Here is a 17712-nt window from a genome sequence, read left to right on the forward strand (position 1 = left end):
TTTGGTTTTCCTAAGCTGATCCCTGGCTGCTTGGACAATCTCTCTCTATCCCTCCACACTGATGTTTTAGTGGTTGCTGAGCAGTGCTTACACTAAGTCAATGTCTTCAGTTTCTCATACTGACCTGCCAGAGAGGAGGTTGGGGGTGCAAAAGAACAAAAGAAGCTGGGAGGGGACAAAACCAGAACCGTCCAAATTGATTTTCCATACTGTACAACATCATGTAGAACAATAATACTGGGAGGGTTGGCCAGGAGGGCAGCTACTGATCAGGGACCGTCAGAGCATCATTTGGCCGGTGTAGAGCAATTGCATTGTGTATCACTTGTTTTCTGCATATATATGTATTAACCTGTATTTATCAACTGGGAGGAGGAGCGAGTGAATGGGTCTGTGGTGCCTAGCTCCCTGCCAGATTAAACCACAGCATTTCAATGAACTTACATACTGGTTGACTTAGGTGCTTCCTAACTCTTTCTTACTCCACTATGGATAAAGCTACACTCCAACAAACCCTTCTAGTATGCTCAGGGAGGACTGGGGACAAAATATGCCTGAGGTAAAAAGGTACCACAAACTTTTCTCATTCCTATTCATTGAGTCCCTAGCCCACTGAGCAATGGACCACCATATTCACAGAATCATAGACTCATTAAGGTTGGAAAAGACCTCCAAGATCATCTGGTCCAACAATTAAAGGTTTTCTTAAAAGTTTCTTATTGTTTTCAATTTACTATAAGGCCATCCTTGACCATCACGGCACTGATCATTTCTCTGTTAAGTGAGTAACTATTCCAGCAGAATTTCAGAATTTCCAGAATTTACCCTGGTCAGCTACAGTGTCACCTGCATCAAGAAATTGTAACAAACACAGTCAAGAGATGCCCTGAAGTAGCTATTGGAGTAATTAAAATCCCCCAAGATTACCAAGGCTACATTTCTTCCAGATATGTGTTTTTTTTTCTTGGCCAACTAGTCTGTATTAATCATCTACAACAACACTATCTGTAGTTACTTTCCTCAATAATCCAATCATTCTCTGTTCTTGAAAATTCAGAACACAAAACAACAGCTCTTACTCAAAGTAGTTTAAAACTTGCAAGTGTACACCTTAAACAAATTCTTCCTCTGCCTTGTTTATTGTATGTAACACCATTAACTGCTTAGTACATTGCCTGCCCAGTCACGCATTATGAGTTCAAAAGACACTAGGTTCATAAAGCATTGTGTAAAGAGTTTTTTCCTTATTAATGTAATTACTATTTTTGGCTAAGTTAACTGCATGTCACTTTTCTATTGCAGATGTCATACTTACAATGTTTTAATATTTACAATCCACTAATGACAATATTAGAATAAAACAGATAGTACCAGAGTCATGTAGGTGAAAATATTTATTTCTAAATGTAAAAGTTGTCCTATTCAAATTATAGTTTGAATTTTTGTTTTAGTTTTCAAACGTTCATTCATTGTTGCTTGATTTTTTGCTTTGAATATGAGGATGTTTACTAAATCATTCCAGATTCTTAAACATGTAGACACAGACTGGAAATAAACAAGACACTAAGAACAATTTAAATCATTATTATGAAATGTTACAAATGTTCTTTTGCCATCTAATAACAGTTATATCGCTTTCAAATTTTAAGACTTGACAGTTACTACACTCTTATGATACCCCTAAAAATAAATTAAGCAGTGCAAGGTCAAATTTAGCAGAGAGTCCCAATTAAAACTGAATAATGCGCCAAACAAGGTGTTCCTCTGCTCATCAGTTTGATCTGTCCGAATTTACTAATTCTTGAAGTTATTTTTATTGGAGATTTTAAAATGGCTCCTTTGGTTTATGTCTCACTCTTCAAAGGCAGATGTTGAAATGCATACTCTGGATGTTCTGACAATATATCAGGTAAACAGGAAAAATTAGAATTAGGTTGATTACTCTCTCAAACTATCCCTTACTTGCATACAGTAAGGGATACTTGCATCTATTATCTACATCCTTTTATTACTTAGATTTCTAGTCCCTTTACAGAAGGGGAAGATCTATATATTGTCTTTGAGATTAGAGATTCTTAGAAGCACAGAAATAAATTATTTTAGTGGCACATACACAGATTAATAGTAATGTTAGAAATAGAATTCTGCCTGTATTCCAGACTACAGCAATTCATTTCTTTGTTTAAACCTAGATCAAGAATGAGAAAAGACTGTGTCCCAAGTGAGTATCTTCCCAGCTTTGATTGTTGTATGAGAGAAACCCTTTAATTCCACAAGACAATAATGTATTCAACTGCACAACAGAAAAAAAAAAAAAAAAAAAAAAGATTGGTCTTTTTGAAAAATCAATATAGTTGCTTGTTCTAAAAAAGTTCTGCATCGCTGAGCTGCTTTCAATATCACTCTCATCTTCATTTATCATTCTTCAATTTAATTGAGAAGCTAGAAGAAATATTTAAAAGTGATGTGGAACAGTGCATACACCTTGGTTTACCATCAACATGTGGAAGAGCTACTTTTAACATATTAGGACCAGATCATATTGTGGAGACAATTTTCTTTACATACATAGAATCCAAAGGCTTTAGGAATGTAAAAGAACACGTTGTGGGTTTGCCAAAGTAACAACATCATCAAAGTAACATATTTTTTTCATTTTGTATACCTTAATCTTTACTAATTTCTTTCAGAATACATGAAAAAGAAAATCAGTCCAAAGAGGTTAGTCTGTATCGCCACTGTTCTAGCAATATCCATATTTTCCCTCTGGTTGTCTTCACGGATTATTGGATATTTTTTCTATTCACTGTATAATAAATATTTCTGTTTCTTAAGTCACACAGAGAATTTTGAAAGGTTATACTGATTATGACTTTTACAAGCCTATATTTTCCTGTTTACTGTGTTATGACCTCAGATATTTCTGTCTGAGATATGTGGACAGATCTATTGTACAAACGTCTAGCTCTAATTTTTCACTATTGGTCCTAGCTTCTAGGACATAATTTCATTTGACAGGAATCATAAATTCAAATATTTAAATATGCCCTACTATAAAGGGAAAAAAAAAACACCAATTATATTCTGGGAAAAAAAAAATGCATCAACGTTTTGTTACTGCATCAATATTTTGAAACATTTAAACCAATGTAATTTTTTTTTAAATCAATCATTTAACATTACTGGGTAGAAGCTAAATTAAATCATACACTAATTTAAGTCAGAACCTCTGATATGTTTATAATGTTATATTTTGTACATATAGATATGTACATATATAAACATATGTACATCTACATATACAGAAAAACATGCATATAGATATGTGTACATATACACATTATCATACCTATAGACAAAACCAATATATGTCGAGGAATAAAACTGTGAAAAATTAAAGCAGATTAAACTTTACACTTATACTTCAAATATTTTAAATAGAAAACAAAAATGACTTTATTTACCTTTGTATTCCAGGTGGAATCCAGTGAAACTAACAGACCCATCGCTCCGAAAAGCCAAATGCATGGTATTTGAACTGCTTTCTATCCTCTCTGGAAGCTTGCTATCTTGAAAGCTTCCAATTAGTGGGCTATTGCTATCTGGCCCATCATAGATATAGAGAAAATCATAATTTGGTTCTATACTGAAACTGTAGAAGAAAAAAGAGAAATATTAGATAAAATGTTTGGAAAACATTTTCACTCAAATCAGCTTGCCAGATTGTATAAATGTTCTCATTAGCAGTGTTTTTACTGAAAAAAAAAACAACAACAACAACAGAAACCCTATATTGGTTCTCTCTGAACCACTATTTTTCTGCTAATCAGAAAAAAAAAAAAAAAAAGTAGAATTTTAAAATAGAAAGAAATAAACAACTTGAATCAGGAAAAAATCAAAAATATCAAATAATAGGAACCCTTGGCAGAAATGCTTTACAATATAATGATAGTCAGCAGTAGAGTAGATAGTACACAGTTTAGTCAGACTGAATACTTTCATATAGCCAAGGGGTGATCCTCCATTAACCCTGTTAAGAAATGATAACATTTTGCCCATCATCAGTATAGCTGAAAAGGTTTAGTATTTAAATCTTTCTTTTGAACTTTTTTTTAAAATTTAATTAGTTTAGTTAATTAAATTAATATAGTTCATTCATTTAATTTTGATAATTTTGAACTTAATTTTAATCAAAACGTGGTTAACCACATTTCCTTGTAACATTGTCTGTGTAGAAAGAAGTAAAGCAAAAGATTTGTAGTAAAAGAATGAAGATAACCGCTAGAAATATTTTGTCTCTAGTTGCCAGTATGTCCTGATAAAATAAATGTAGAAATTAAAGACCTAATCCAGCCTCTTCAGTGAAAATACTTTTTTCTAACTTTTGGATTATTTCCAAAATATTTCCTTACAAAAGAAATAAAAATAATTCAATAGCTTTGATTTTTAAAGTACAGTAGTTGGTGTCTAAGTTTAGAAGAGGTAGGTGGAATAAGTCCCACTCAAGAGTCATATGTAACAATACTAAACAGATTTTTTTTTTTTTAATCCAAAGTTTTGCTCATATAGGAATTTTGTTGTTGTTGTTTTGTTTTTCCCTCACTCTGGGACAGTCTGCGTGTCATTAGTGAGGCAAGTCTCAGTAAGATCTACTTTGACGACGACTGAGATTGTCAGTTTCTGTCAGGAATCACAATAACTGTCCAGATTTTTAGAATGACTGGCCAGTAATTGGGATCTATATAGTCTTCATATAAAATACTGGGTTGCACTGTAAAATACTGTTTTTATGCTAAACCTTAGAGTCTCGTATAAATAAATGTAGAATAGAAAGAGCAAATGGTACTTAGGCACCTTTTTAGGTACTTTGAGCTCATGATATTTCACAAAGCTAAAAAAATATATATACATACATTTACAAGTGCTAAAGTACAATATCAAAATGTTTAGCAAGTTAAAACATACTGAAATCTCTAAGCAAATAGTTAACTTGTTAATTACATATATATTTTTGAGCAATTAATTTTTGAGGAAGGAATACTTTATGTCATATATTGTCAATGAATCATCAATGGAATAGTGAAATTAAAGTTTTAAATTTATTATGTTGATTTATATCAGATATTACTGTCTTTGCAATGAATACTTTAGTTTGCGTTCTGATGTCTGAATCATTTATCTAAATATGAAACATAGCTCACTGAATGCTTTTGAAAATCCTTTTGTAAATGAAATGACTTTGTCTAGACTAATCAAACACAATGTAATAAAAGGTTTCCATGGTGCAACATAGTTGGCATCTAATATTATAAAAGTAAATATCAAATATATTTATCAGCAAAGCACATACTATAGCTGCAAATACAGCAGCAAATAAACAGCTATATGACCAACATCACTAAAGAGTCATCATATTGCCACTGATCAGAAAATAAAGCCAGTGTTATAAAACATTCAGCATAAGTAGGGCTTAAATTTGATGGGACATTACCAATACAAATTTTGTGTGATATTACCATATTCCACTATCGGGATGCATATTTTTCACACATAGTAAACATGCATATTAACTTACTTTATGGGTTACACACAATGCACGTATGAGAAGTTCCTCTGTGAATTCTATTAGCTCTATTTAATGTTTCATTGTAATAAAGGGAAATTGATCTTGGAGGTCTTTTCCAGCCTTTATGAGTCTATGATTCTATTTATGAACATGGTTTAGTGGGTGATGGTGGTGGTTGGACCAGGTGATCTTGGAGGTCTTTTCCAACCTTTATGATTCTATGACTCTATGAAATGCTAAAACTGTTCCATTTAATAACCAAAACAACATGAAGTATACTACTGTTCATGAAATGATAGGGGTTACACTAATAAATACATAATATAATAAAACTACATTTAAATACCACTTTTGATATTTTTTATTTAATATCAGATGAATTTTTCTTTAATATCAGATGAATGTCTCATACATTTAATGCAAATGCATTAAAAGACTTTCCTGATGGACTGGGGAGTATTCAGAGTAACCACGTCACCTTCTCAGGAACAGAATCTCAGTAAATTCATCACTATCCCCTTCCACATTAGTCAGGGTAAACTGAGGAACTGAGGTTTCTTTAACTGAACAGGAGCAATGAGCTACCAGGCTACATCTCTGTGTGCAGTGAATACTTTAATACCTTTGATGATAATGCTAACATATATAACAATCACTAATCACACTGATAGTTAAATGGTATATATCCAACATCGCTCTATATATCCTACATCGCTCTGAACATCTGCCACTAGTAAAGTCACAGACATGATTTTTAAAATTATGAGCAAGTAGCACTTTACCTGATAAATGCTAATGATATAACATAGTCATTATTAACAGTGATAGTCCAGTCACAGTCTCTGCTGTGGGGATAAGGATGAGGGAAGTTTGGTGAAAGTATAAAACCTGATGAGCCAGTCAAGTTTCCTCCACAGGGAGCTGTGAATAAAAACAAATTGGAATTAAGGAAAGAAGGTAAGAGAAAAAGAAGCAACTATCAGCAATCTGTTCACCAACATTTAACGTCCCCTAAAAGTTAAACAAGAAACAACTGAAGTATCTAAAGGGCCTTAACAGAAAAAAACTGCTGAATTCACATTTCTCCTTAGACAAATACTAATAACACTAAGTAAAGCACTTGGTTTTGAACTCTGTGTCCTTTACTTTGTTTCCGTAACACGATGTGGAGGCTTTTCTGAAAACACTGTGAACTTCAGACATGTTCTAACTGCAGACATAAAAAACATGACTGGATAAACTTTTCACTTTCTACTTCTTGTTACAGGCATTCTAAAAGAATATTTTAAGGTTATGAAGTATGATTTACTTACACTGATAATGCAACTACATGCATTTTCACCATACAGAACCGATTAGTAATTCAGATCAAAACTGATAATATAAAAATTCAATAAATATAAAAATAAACAACAAAAAAAATCTAGTAATTGCAACTTGCACATTCAATGATAATGAAATTAACCCCCTCATCCTGTCATTATCCGATTAAGCAAAGTCATTCTCCGTCTTTTTTATAAGTCCCCTTTAAGCACTGAAAAGTTACAATGAGGTCACCCCAGAGCTTTTTCTTCTGCATGCTGAATAGCTCTTTCAGCCTTTCTTCATAGGAGAGGTACTCCAGTCCCTTGATCATATTTGTGGTCCTCCCCTGAACCCTCTCCCACGAAGACTGACTATCAATACTTAAAGGGTTCTTATAAAAAGGATGGAGAAGGACTCTTTACTCAGGTAGATAATGAATGGACAAGGGGGAATGATTTTAAACTAAAAGAGGGGAGATTTAGATTAGAGGTTAGAAGGAAATTTTTCACTCAGAGGGTGGTGAGGCACTGGAACAGGTAGCCCAGAGAAATTGTGGACATCTCTGGAAGTGTCCAAGGTCAGGTGGGATAGGGCTTTGAGAAACCAAGTTTAAAAGGCACCTATCATTTATAGTATTAGACACAAGACAAATACTGAATACTATCATAAACCATCCAGAAAGAAAGGCAAATGACAATCTACTAGGAAAAAAATATTTGTAATGTATTACACAATGAAAACTAGATGTAGATTATGTCATCCTATCTTCACAGAATCACAGAATTGTCTAGGTTGGAAGAGACCTCAAGATCATCGAGTCCAACCTCTGACCTAACACTAACAAGTCCTCCACTAAACCATATTGCAAAGTTCAACATCTAAACATCTTTTAAAGACCTCCAGGGATGGTGACTCCACCACTTCCCTGGGCAGCCCCTTCCAATTCCTCACAACCCTCTCAGTAAAGAAGTTCTTCCTAATATCCAACCTAAAACTCCCCTGGCACAACTTTAGCCCGTTCCCTCTCGTCCTGTCACCAGGCACGTGGGAGAATAGATCAACACCCACCTCGCTACAGCCTCCTTTAATGTACTTATAAAGAGCGATGAGGTCACCCCTGAGCCTCCTTTTCTCCAGGCTGAACAAGCCCAGCTCCCTCAGCCGCTCCTCCTAGGACTTGTTCTCCAGACCCCTCACCAGCTTCGTCGCCCTTCTCTGGACTCTTTCAAGCACCTTAATGTCCTTCTTGTAGCGAGGGGCCCAAAACTGAACACAGTACTCGAGGTGCGGCCTCACCAGAGCCGAGTACAGGGGGACAATCACTTCCCTAGACCTGCTGGCCACACTGCTTCTTATACAAGCCAGGATGCCGTTGGCCTTCTTGGCCACCTGAGCACACTGCTGGCTCACATTCAGCTGACTATCCACCAATACTCTCAGGTCCTTCTCCGCCTGGCAGCTCTCCAACCATTCCTCTCCCAGCCTATAGCTCTGCTTGGGGTAATTGCACCCCAGGTGGAGGACCCGGCACTTGGCCTTGTTGAACTTCATGCAGTTGAAGTTCAGGCCATCAGTCCAGCCTACCCAGATCCTCCTGCAGAGCCTTCCAACCCTCAAGCAGATCGATGCATGCACCTAACTTGGTGTCATCTGCAAACTTACTGAGGGTGCACTCGATGCCCTCATCCAGATCATCGATACAGATATAAGGAGGACCGGTCCCAGTACCAAGCCCTGGGGAACGCCACTAGTGACCGGCTCCCAGCTGGATTTGACTCCATTCACCACAACTCTTTGGGCCTGGCTATCCAGCCAGTTTTTAACCCAATGAAGCATACGCGAGTCCAAGCCAGTTTCTTGAGGAGAATGCTGTGGAAAACAGTGTCAAAAGCCTTGCTGAAGTCAAGGTAGGCCACATCCACAGCCTTTCCCTCATCCACCAAGCATGTCACTTTGTCATAGAAGGAGATCATGTTCGTCACGCAGGACCTGCCTTTCATAAACCCATGCTGACTGGGCCTGATCACCTGGTTGCCCTGTAAGTGCCGCATGATGACACTCAAGATAATCTGCTCCATGAGTTTCCTGGCACTGAGATCAAACTGACATGCGTATAGTTTCCCGGGTCTGCCCTCCAGCCCTTTTTGCAGATGGGCGTCACGTTTGCCAGCCGCCAGTCAACTGGGACCTCCCCTGATAGCCAGGACTGTTGATAAATGATGGAAAGTGGCTTGGCCAGCTCCTCTGCCAGTTCTCTCAGTATCCTCGGGTGGATCCCATCTGGCCCCATCAACTTGCGTACATCCAAGTGCCATAGCAGGTTGCCAGCCATTTCTTCATGGATAGTGAGGGTCACATTCTGCTCCCCATCCCCTTCCACCAGTTCAGAGTACTGGGTATCCAGAGAGCAACTGGTTTTGCTGCTAAAGACTGAGGCAAAGAAGGCATTAAGCACTTCTGCTTTTTCCTCATCTTTCGTAACTAAGTTCCCCCCCGCATCCAGTAAAGGATGGAGATTCTCCTTAGTCCTCCGTTTTGCACTGATGTATTTGTAAAAACATTTCTTGTTGTCTTTGATGGCAGTAGCCAGATTGAGCTCCAGATGAGCTTTGGCCTTTCTAATTTTGTCCCTACACTGCCTCGCAACATCCTTATAGTCCTCCCAAGTGGCCCGCCTTCTTTTCCAAAGATTGTAAACCCTCTTTTTCCTGCTAAGCTCAAGCCACAACTCTCTGTTCAGCCAGGCTGGTCTTTTTCCCCACCGGCTCATCTTTGGGCATGTGGGGACAGTCCGCTCCTGTGCCATTAAGATTTCTTTCTTGAAGAGCGCCCAGGCTTCCTCGACTCCTCTGCCCTTCAAAACCACCTCCAAAGGAACTCTACCAACCAGTATCCTGAACAGTTCAAAGTCAGTCCTCCAGAAGTCCAATACAGTGGTTTTACTGGTCCCCTTCCTGGCTTCTCCAAGACTAGAGAACTCCACCATTTCGTGGTCACTCTGCCCAAGACAGCTCCCGACCACCACATCTCCCACCAGTCCTTCTCTGTTTGTGAAGACAAGGTCTAGCGGGGTACCTCCCCTGGTAGGCTTACTAACCAGCTGTGTCAGGAAGCTATCTTCCACGACGTCCAGAAACCTCCTAGACTGCTTTCTCTGGGCTGTGTTGTGCTTCCAGGATATACCTGGGAAGTTGAAGTCCCTCACAAGAACAAGCGCTGACGATTTCGCAACTTTTGTCAGCTGCCTGTAGAGTTCCTCATCCGTCTCCTCATCCTGGTTTGGTGGTCTACAACAGACCCCCACCATGATGCTTCCCTTGTTGGCCTTCCCGCTGATCCTAACCCAAAGGGACTCAACCTTATCATTCCCATCCTCAAGTTCCACGACATCAAAACTCCCTCTGATATAGAGAGCCACACCATCACCCCTTCCATACTGCCTGTCCCTTCTGAAGAGCTTATAGCCAGACATTGCAGCACTCCAGTCATGAGAGGGGTCCCATCACGTTTCTGTGATGGCAACCACGTCGTAGCCTGCCTGCCGCATGATGGCTTCAAGCTCCTCCTGTTTGTTACCCATGCTGCGTGTATTAGTGTAGATGCACTTCAGTTGGGCCATTGCCTTCTCTCCCAGTCTTGCCATTGTTACCCCTGGCACAGCTCTAACAAGCATTGTTTCAGCCCTGTCCCCCTTCTCACCTAGTTTAAAGCCCTCTCAATGAGCCCTGCCAGCTCCTGGCCCAGGACCCGTTTCCCCCTTAGAGATAGGGACCCGTCTGCTGCCATCAGGCCGGGTGCTGAGTAAAGCACCGCACTGTAAAAAAAAAAAAAAACAACAAAATTTCTGTGTTGGCACCAGCCTCTGAGCCACGTGTTTATCAGGTGGGCTTTCCGTGTCTCTGTACCCCTTCCTGCCACCGTAGGGATGGACGAAAACACCACCTGTACTCCCAATCCATCCACTAACCATCCCAGTCCCCTAAAGTCCCGTTTGATAGTCTTCAGGCTTCTCTCTTCAATGTCATCACTGCCAGCCTGGACTATTAAAAGAGGATAATAGTTAGAGGGGCGAACCAGGTTGGGAAGCTTTCTGGCAATGTCCCTGACCCTGGCCCCAGGGAGGCAGCAGACTTCCCTACGGGTAGGGTCAGGCTGACAAACAGGTCCCTCTGTTCCCCTGAGAAGGGAGTCACCCACAACAATTTCTGTCCTGGTGGAGGCAGTCCTGAGGCATGGAGCTGGACTTCCTCACTCTAGGCATCCTCCTGGGTAGACTTACTACCTCTTTCTCAGCTACCAGTCTTTCAAGCTCCAGCACCTCAAAACTTTTGCATAAGGGCACCTGGGAAGGTGGGGCCAGTGGGGGAGGGCATCGCCTGCAATGTTGAGCAGGGACCTGTCTCCATTCCTCCTCATCTCCTAGGTCCCCTGCCTCTGCCCGACAGCAACAGGGCAGGGGGTCCACCCCCATTTGGGGTGTCTCACCCCGGTGCCTGCCCTTCAGGCCGCATAGGGAGTTTCTCCATAAGTCTATCTCACGCTCACACTCCCTGATATCCCTCAACCTCTCGACCTCCTCCATGAGTTCTGCCACGAGTTGGACCAGGTCGTCCACCTGCTCTCACCTCACGCACATACATGTAGTCTCTTTGCCCCCCGCAGGTGATAGCAACAGGCTCTGGCACTCCCTGCATCCAGAGACCTGAACTGCTGTAGTTTTGAACGGGCAGTCGGTCTGGGTGTGTACAGACTTCCTGGACAGCACACTGTGCCTGGTGTCCACCATTGCAGCTGAGCTAGCAGTAGACTGCCATTAGAGGAGGTGTTTGTATGGGCGGGGGGGTGCACTTTTCCCTTCCTGCTTGCCCTGCCTGCGTGAACTGCCACGCCACTTCCTTCTGACGCGCCACACCCTGTTTGCCCATCCTGTTTGACCGTCCTGGTCGCTCGCGCTCCCTAGGGGCAGCTTTTGAATGGCTGGGGAGGGGGCACTGCTGGCTCCGCCTAAGCCTCGTTCTCGCCTCGTTCACCTCCTTCCTGAAGGCTGCCTTCCTGAGGGTCCTGGCAGCTCCCTTGAGTGGGCTCGGTGCCAGAAAAATTAGCCCTGCCTGTCTGATCCCCCACTCCACTGCAGAATGTGTCTGCCCCAGAGCCAATTGCCATGGCAAGATCGGTTCATAAACCTCTCCGTAGACATAGTGGTAAGCCAGCATTGTACCAGATAGTCTGGTACAGTCTGGTACAGAAATCACAGAATCATTAAGGTTAGAAAAGACCTTCAAGATCATTTAGTCCAACCATCCACCTACCAAGAAATATTACTCACTAAATCATGTACCTAAGTACATCTACCTTTTCCAGGGACAATGTCTCCACCACTTCCCTGGGCAACCTGTTCCAATGCTTAACCACTCTTTCTGAGAAGAATTTTATGCTAATTTCCAACCTGAACCTCCCCTGCTGCAACTTGAGGCCATCTTGTCCTATCAGCCTTGAGGCCTCTTGTCGTATCGCTAGTTACATGGGTAAAGAAGCCATGGCTCTCCACCTCAACACAGTCTCCTTTCAGGTAGTTGTAGAAAGCAACAAGGTCTTCCTGGAGCCTCCTCTTCTCCAGACTAAACAAACCCATTTCCCTCAGCTGATCCTCATAGGATTTGTGTTCACAGTCCTTCTCTGGACACATTCCAGGGCCTCAATGTCATTCTTGTACTGAGGGGCTCAAAGCTGAACACAGTACTTAAGGTGCAGCCTCACCAGATCTGACTGAGTACAGGGGAACAATCACATCCCCGGTCCTGATGGCTACACTATTTCTGATACAAACCAGGATGCTGTTGGCCTTGGACACTTGGGCACATTGCTAGCTCATGTTCAGCTGAGCATCAACCAACACCCCCAGATCTTTTTCTTTTGCACAACTTTCGAGCCACTCTCACCCAAGCCTGTAGCATCACATGAGTTTGTTGTGGCCAGACTGCATGACCCAGCACTTAGCCATGTTGAACCTCATCCTGTTGGCCCATTGATCCATCCTGTCCAGGTCCATTTTCAGGGCCTTCCTTTCCTCTGGCAGATTGACACTTCCCTCCAACTTGGTGCCATCTGCAAATTTACTGAGGGTGCACTCAATTCCCTCATCCAAATCATCAATAAAGATATTAAACATTACACACATACATATTAACAAAATAAATTAAATACATATTGATATCAGTTGCTTTCATTTTATTTAATAAGAGATATTAAATATATTTATATCACCTCAAATATACATAACTGCTGCCAGATCTTCAAAAAAGCACATATGTCCTTGAACTTTACTTGTCCCATAGCTATTGGAAGTATACATTTTTTCTGAGATCAATAATAGTGATTAGGATTTGCCTCAGACGAAGTTATTGGAAGGTTACCATCTATTCATATACTGTTGTAATTTCTTATTTTTCACCATGAATCAGCTAACCAAGTTGAATGCTTTCAAAATCTATTTAATATGAACTATGTTAACCAGGATAGTATTAGAGACTAAAACAGTATTTCCAGAAATAAATGGTATAATTTTTTCTTTGTAAATTAATGAAGACTGCCACAGTAATGGTAATGTACCATCTTCTAATTATTTCCTTGCATAATTTTACCTTATCTATAAAAGTTCTCAGTGATATGCCCTTACATATGGGCATGTGAATTTTAAACATATCCTCCACAGTTATCACCATTCTTTAATTTTTAAGGCAAAGCTAACAGTGTAATTGACACTGATTTTCTTGCTTTCATTCTCATGGATCATCAAGCTATAAATAACATGGCCTTGTAAGGGAAAGGATAACAACTATCACACTAACAACTACAGAGGAAAGATTCTGTTAATTCCCACTGAAGTTTTATACAGAGTAAATAACAAATATGCATTTGTTTCCTCCAATAAAATTCCTAGAGCAGTAAGATTAATTACACCAGAATTTCAAAATTTTGGAAAGCATTCTTTGATTGTTTTCTGCATACCTATACAGACTGGTGGGTTGGGCTGCCAGAAGTACCGATTTTCTACCTGAATGCAGGTTATTCTCTCATCTCCTTGCAATTCATATCCAGGGTCACACTGAAAAATCACAGTGTCTCCAGGTTCTCTTCCATCCCCATTTCTAGTTCCATTCATAGGGACACCAGGATCACGGCAGGCAGTAGCTACAGAGCCTATCAGAGAAGAGGAAAAAATAAAATAAAGTAGGCAGCTTTTCAATCCATGTTTGTCACATTACATTTTTCTAATCAGGTAGCTCTGCAAATCCAAATTTTTCCTACTGACTTCTAAAATTTTGAGAAATCATCCAAACATATATGGACAACAGTATGCAGCTTTTATAAAAACTTTTTTTTTTTTTTTTAACCACGTTTTAATTATTTACAGTGTCTAATGTTTATTTAATATTTTTTTTGGGGGACAGATTCTGTGAAACACTGAAATTTGTAAAAAGAAAAGTAGAAGATTTAGTAGCACCCTGGACACTCAGGACTTACTAAGAGGAATTATTAATGTAAGTAATAGAAAGTAGACTAAGAACCTCAGATTGTAAGCTATGCTTACATACATCTTAAATTCTCCATAATCCTGTACTTCTTAAATCTATGTACTGTGTAACACCTAGTTGCAAATTTGTAAGTGAATCTCATTCATTTTATATTTATACCCTTGTGAATAAAATATCTACTGTGCTAGGCCTTTGCAACACTATTAAAGAAATCACCTACACAAAAGCATACATAGACATAGTCTGAGAGAAGATATTTATACCTAATACATAAATACAGATTATTCCCGTGGTCCACACAGAATCACAATGAGAAGTTATTTAGAGATTTATATATATTCTCCCAAGTTTTAACATACTACGATTAATGTATTATTTAATGTTATGCAGCTAAATATGAAAGTTTAAGTGACAAGTAAGCACATTGATGTTTTTTAAAGTAAACATTTCCTACTTACATTATAGAACTGCAACATGCTATATGCACTATGAATAAATAACAAATGTCAGGGTGGTATGTGGAAGCAAACCCAGTGACCTCAGCAGTCTCCGTAACATAAACACAAGGTAGCAGGACTAGGAATCAGTTTTGATACCCTCGTTCTGGGGAGCTAATATGAGCAGAAAGCAATATATTAATCTGAAACGTGGGGGTTTTACATATTTACCATATTCTTGAAGAAGATATGTTGGTCTAAATTTATTACTTCCCTTAAAGAAAAAAAATAAATCTATATTCAAAAATAAATAAACAAAATGTTATGGGGTTTCTTGTGGTGTTGTTTTCCATTTAAGAAGTCCTGAATAAAGAAAAAAATAATAATAAAATAAAATAAAATATACGTTCAACAGAAATTAGGGAAAATTTTCCTCCATATTTCTCAAAGATTAAATAAACATTTCTTTGAAATGCTAACTGATGATAACAAATGAAAGACTTTTTTTTTTTTTTTTTTATATAATCATGACAGTTTTTAGAAGTTCTGCCTCAGACACAATGACCAGGTGTGCTGGTTTTACCTTGCTAGGCAGCTGAAATCCACCACAACCACCCTCTAACTCCCCCTCCTCAGAAGAGAAGGGGAAGAGAAGAGAAGAGAAGAGAAGAGAAGAGAAGAGAAGAGAAGAGAAGAGAAGAGAAGAGAAGAGAAGAGAAGAGAAGAGAAGAGAAGAGAAGAGAAGAGAAGAGAAGAGAAGAGAAGAGAAGAGAAGAGAAGAGAAGAGAAGCGAAAAGAAAAGAAAAGAAAAGAAAAGAAAAGAAAAGAAAAGAAAAGAAAAGAAAAGAAAAGAAAAGAAAAGAAAAGAAAAGAAAAGAAAAGAAAAGAAAAGAAAAGAAAAGAAAAGAAAAGAAACAACTCATGGGTTGAGATAAGGATAATTTAATTAAAGGAGGAATAATTATTACGGGAAAATTATTATGAATTAAATAATTTGACTAAAGGGAAAAGTGAAGATGGAGAAGGAAAAATAATAAATAATAATAATAATATATATATATTAAAAAAAAAAAAAAAGCAAAGCCCATGCAGAACATGTGGAAGTACAGAGGAAGTAAATTACTCTCTACTTCCCACAAACGAGCAATGCTTTACCATCCCCAGCCTGCTGGCTTTGTGAGTGTTAGAGGGAGTCCTGATGCTGTGCCAGCACTGCTCAGCAGTAGACACAACACTGGTGTGATACCAGTGCTGTTCTAGCTACAAGTGCAGAGCACAGCACTGTATGGGCTGTTGCAGGAAAAGTTATCTACATCCCAGCCTGACCAAGTACACCAGGACTCCTGTTTATATCTTCAAATGAGCTACTGATTTCTAATTTAAAGTATATTAATAAAATATGGAATTACTAGATTTCACTGTGCTATACTAGTAGATCTTGTAAATGCAGCATGCAACAGAATAAGATACTGGAGCTAAATCACAATATCACTTCAGTATTGTTCAACACCTTTGCTAACTACCTGGACAATGGGACAGACTGATCTCTTGCCAAGTTTCCAGACACTGGGGGATCAGTTGATATGCAGGGCTGCTATGAAGAGAGACCTCAGCTAGTTGAAGAAACAGCTTGAAAGAAACTTCAAAAAATACTGTGTTTGGGAAATTTGGTAATAATATGCTGTTGGTTTTAGTTGTTGCAGAGCTGTACTTATTATACAAAGCCAAGGACTTTCCATCTTCTCATGCTGCCCTGCCAGCGAGTATGCTGGGGGTGTACCAGGAGGGGACACAGCCAGGACAGCCAGCCTAGACTAGCCAAAATTATGCCATATGGCATCATGCTCAGCCATAAAAGATGGGGAAAGAAGGAGGAAACAGGTGTGAAGGGGAAGTTTGGAGTGATGACATTTGTCTTCCCAAGACACCATTATGTGTTATGAGCCTTGCTTTCCTGAGAGTGGCTGAACACCTGCCTGCCAACAGGAAGTAGCGAGTGAACCCCTGCTTGTTGTGCTTGCATGTGCAGCTTCTGCTTGAGCTAGAAAACCATCCCTATCTCACCCCATGAGTTCTCAAACTTCTACCTTTCTGATTGTCTCCCCCCTTCCACCTGGGGAGAGGGAGTGAGTGGCTGTGTGGTCCTCAGTTGCCTGCTGGGGTTAAACTACAGCATATTATGTGCAACCTTGGAGATATTCAAGGCCCTAAGCAGTATGATCTGTTTGACTGCTATGATCAAGAAGTTGGACTAGAGGTCTCCAGAGGTCCTTTAAAACTTTGTGAATTCCTATTAAATACACAGAGACTTCATCTAAAAATAAAAAGACTGCTTTAAAACTGATTTTTGCATTACAGCATTAAAATGCAAAAGACAGGTGCTCTGCATCCACAGCAGAAGCAGATAAATTGCTATTAAGTCTGGATTTTAGGCTTTTAAGCACTCCATCTTTAAAAGTCTAATTCTCATTTTTCAGAGTTTGTTAGGTAATTTGCAAGGCTTTATTAATAGTATCAATTCTAATTGAAGGATTTATGAAATAATCTGACAGACAAGGTGAGCTCTTATTTTAGAATCAACCGTTAACATCATACATAGATTCTCAATAGGTTGAATAGAATAAGTTAATATATTTTCAATAAAAAAGGAACGAAGGAAGGAAGGAAGGAAGGAAGGAAGGAAGGAAGGAAGGAAGGAAGGAAGGAAGGAAGGAAGGAAGGAAGAGGGAAATAACCCAGCATGTCATTAAACATAATAGGAGTCATGAAACTACATATTCATTTTTACTTTCTCATAAATAATTAGTCTTAATTTGTCTAAAATCTGTAGAAAATAATACTCACTTTCTCTGTTAAAGTCATTCTTTAA

At 39.2% G+C, this 17712-nt stretch overlaps 1 protein-coding gene across 3 annotated transcripts in view; it reads right to left on the reverse strand.

Moving 5' to 3' along the window:
- CSMD3 (CUB and Sushi multiple domains 3) overlaps positions 1-17712 on the reverse strand; it is a gene marked incomplete at both ends in the record, with an annotated part of 670606 nt that overhangs the window by 185304 nt on the left and 467590 nt on the right. For all 3 annotated transcript variants that reach the window (XM_084281281.1, XM_084281280.1, XM_084281279.1), the window contains 3 exons: positions 3465-3652; positions 6349-6487; positions 13880-14071. In XM_084281281.1, coding sequence (XP_084137407.1) covers positions 3465-3652; positions 6349-6487; positions 13880-14071 — 519 coding nt within the window. The remainder of the gene's footprint in view (positions 1-3464; positions 3653-6348; positions 6488-13879; positions 14072-17712) is intronic.

The sequence above is a fragment of the Netta rufina genome, assembly GCF_964035555.1.
Source record: "Netta rufina genome assembly, chromosome: 2".
In the NCBI taxonomy this organism is placed as follows: domain Eukaryota; kingdom Metazoa; phylum Chordata; class Aves; order Anseriformes; family Anatidae; genus Netta; species Netta rufina.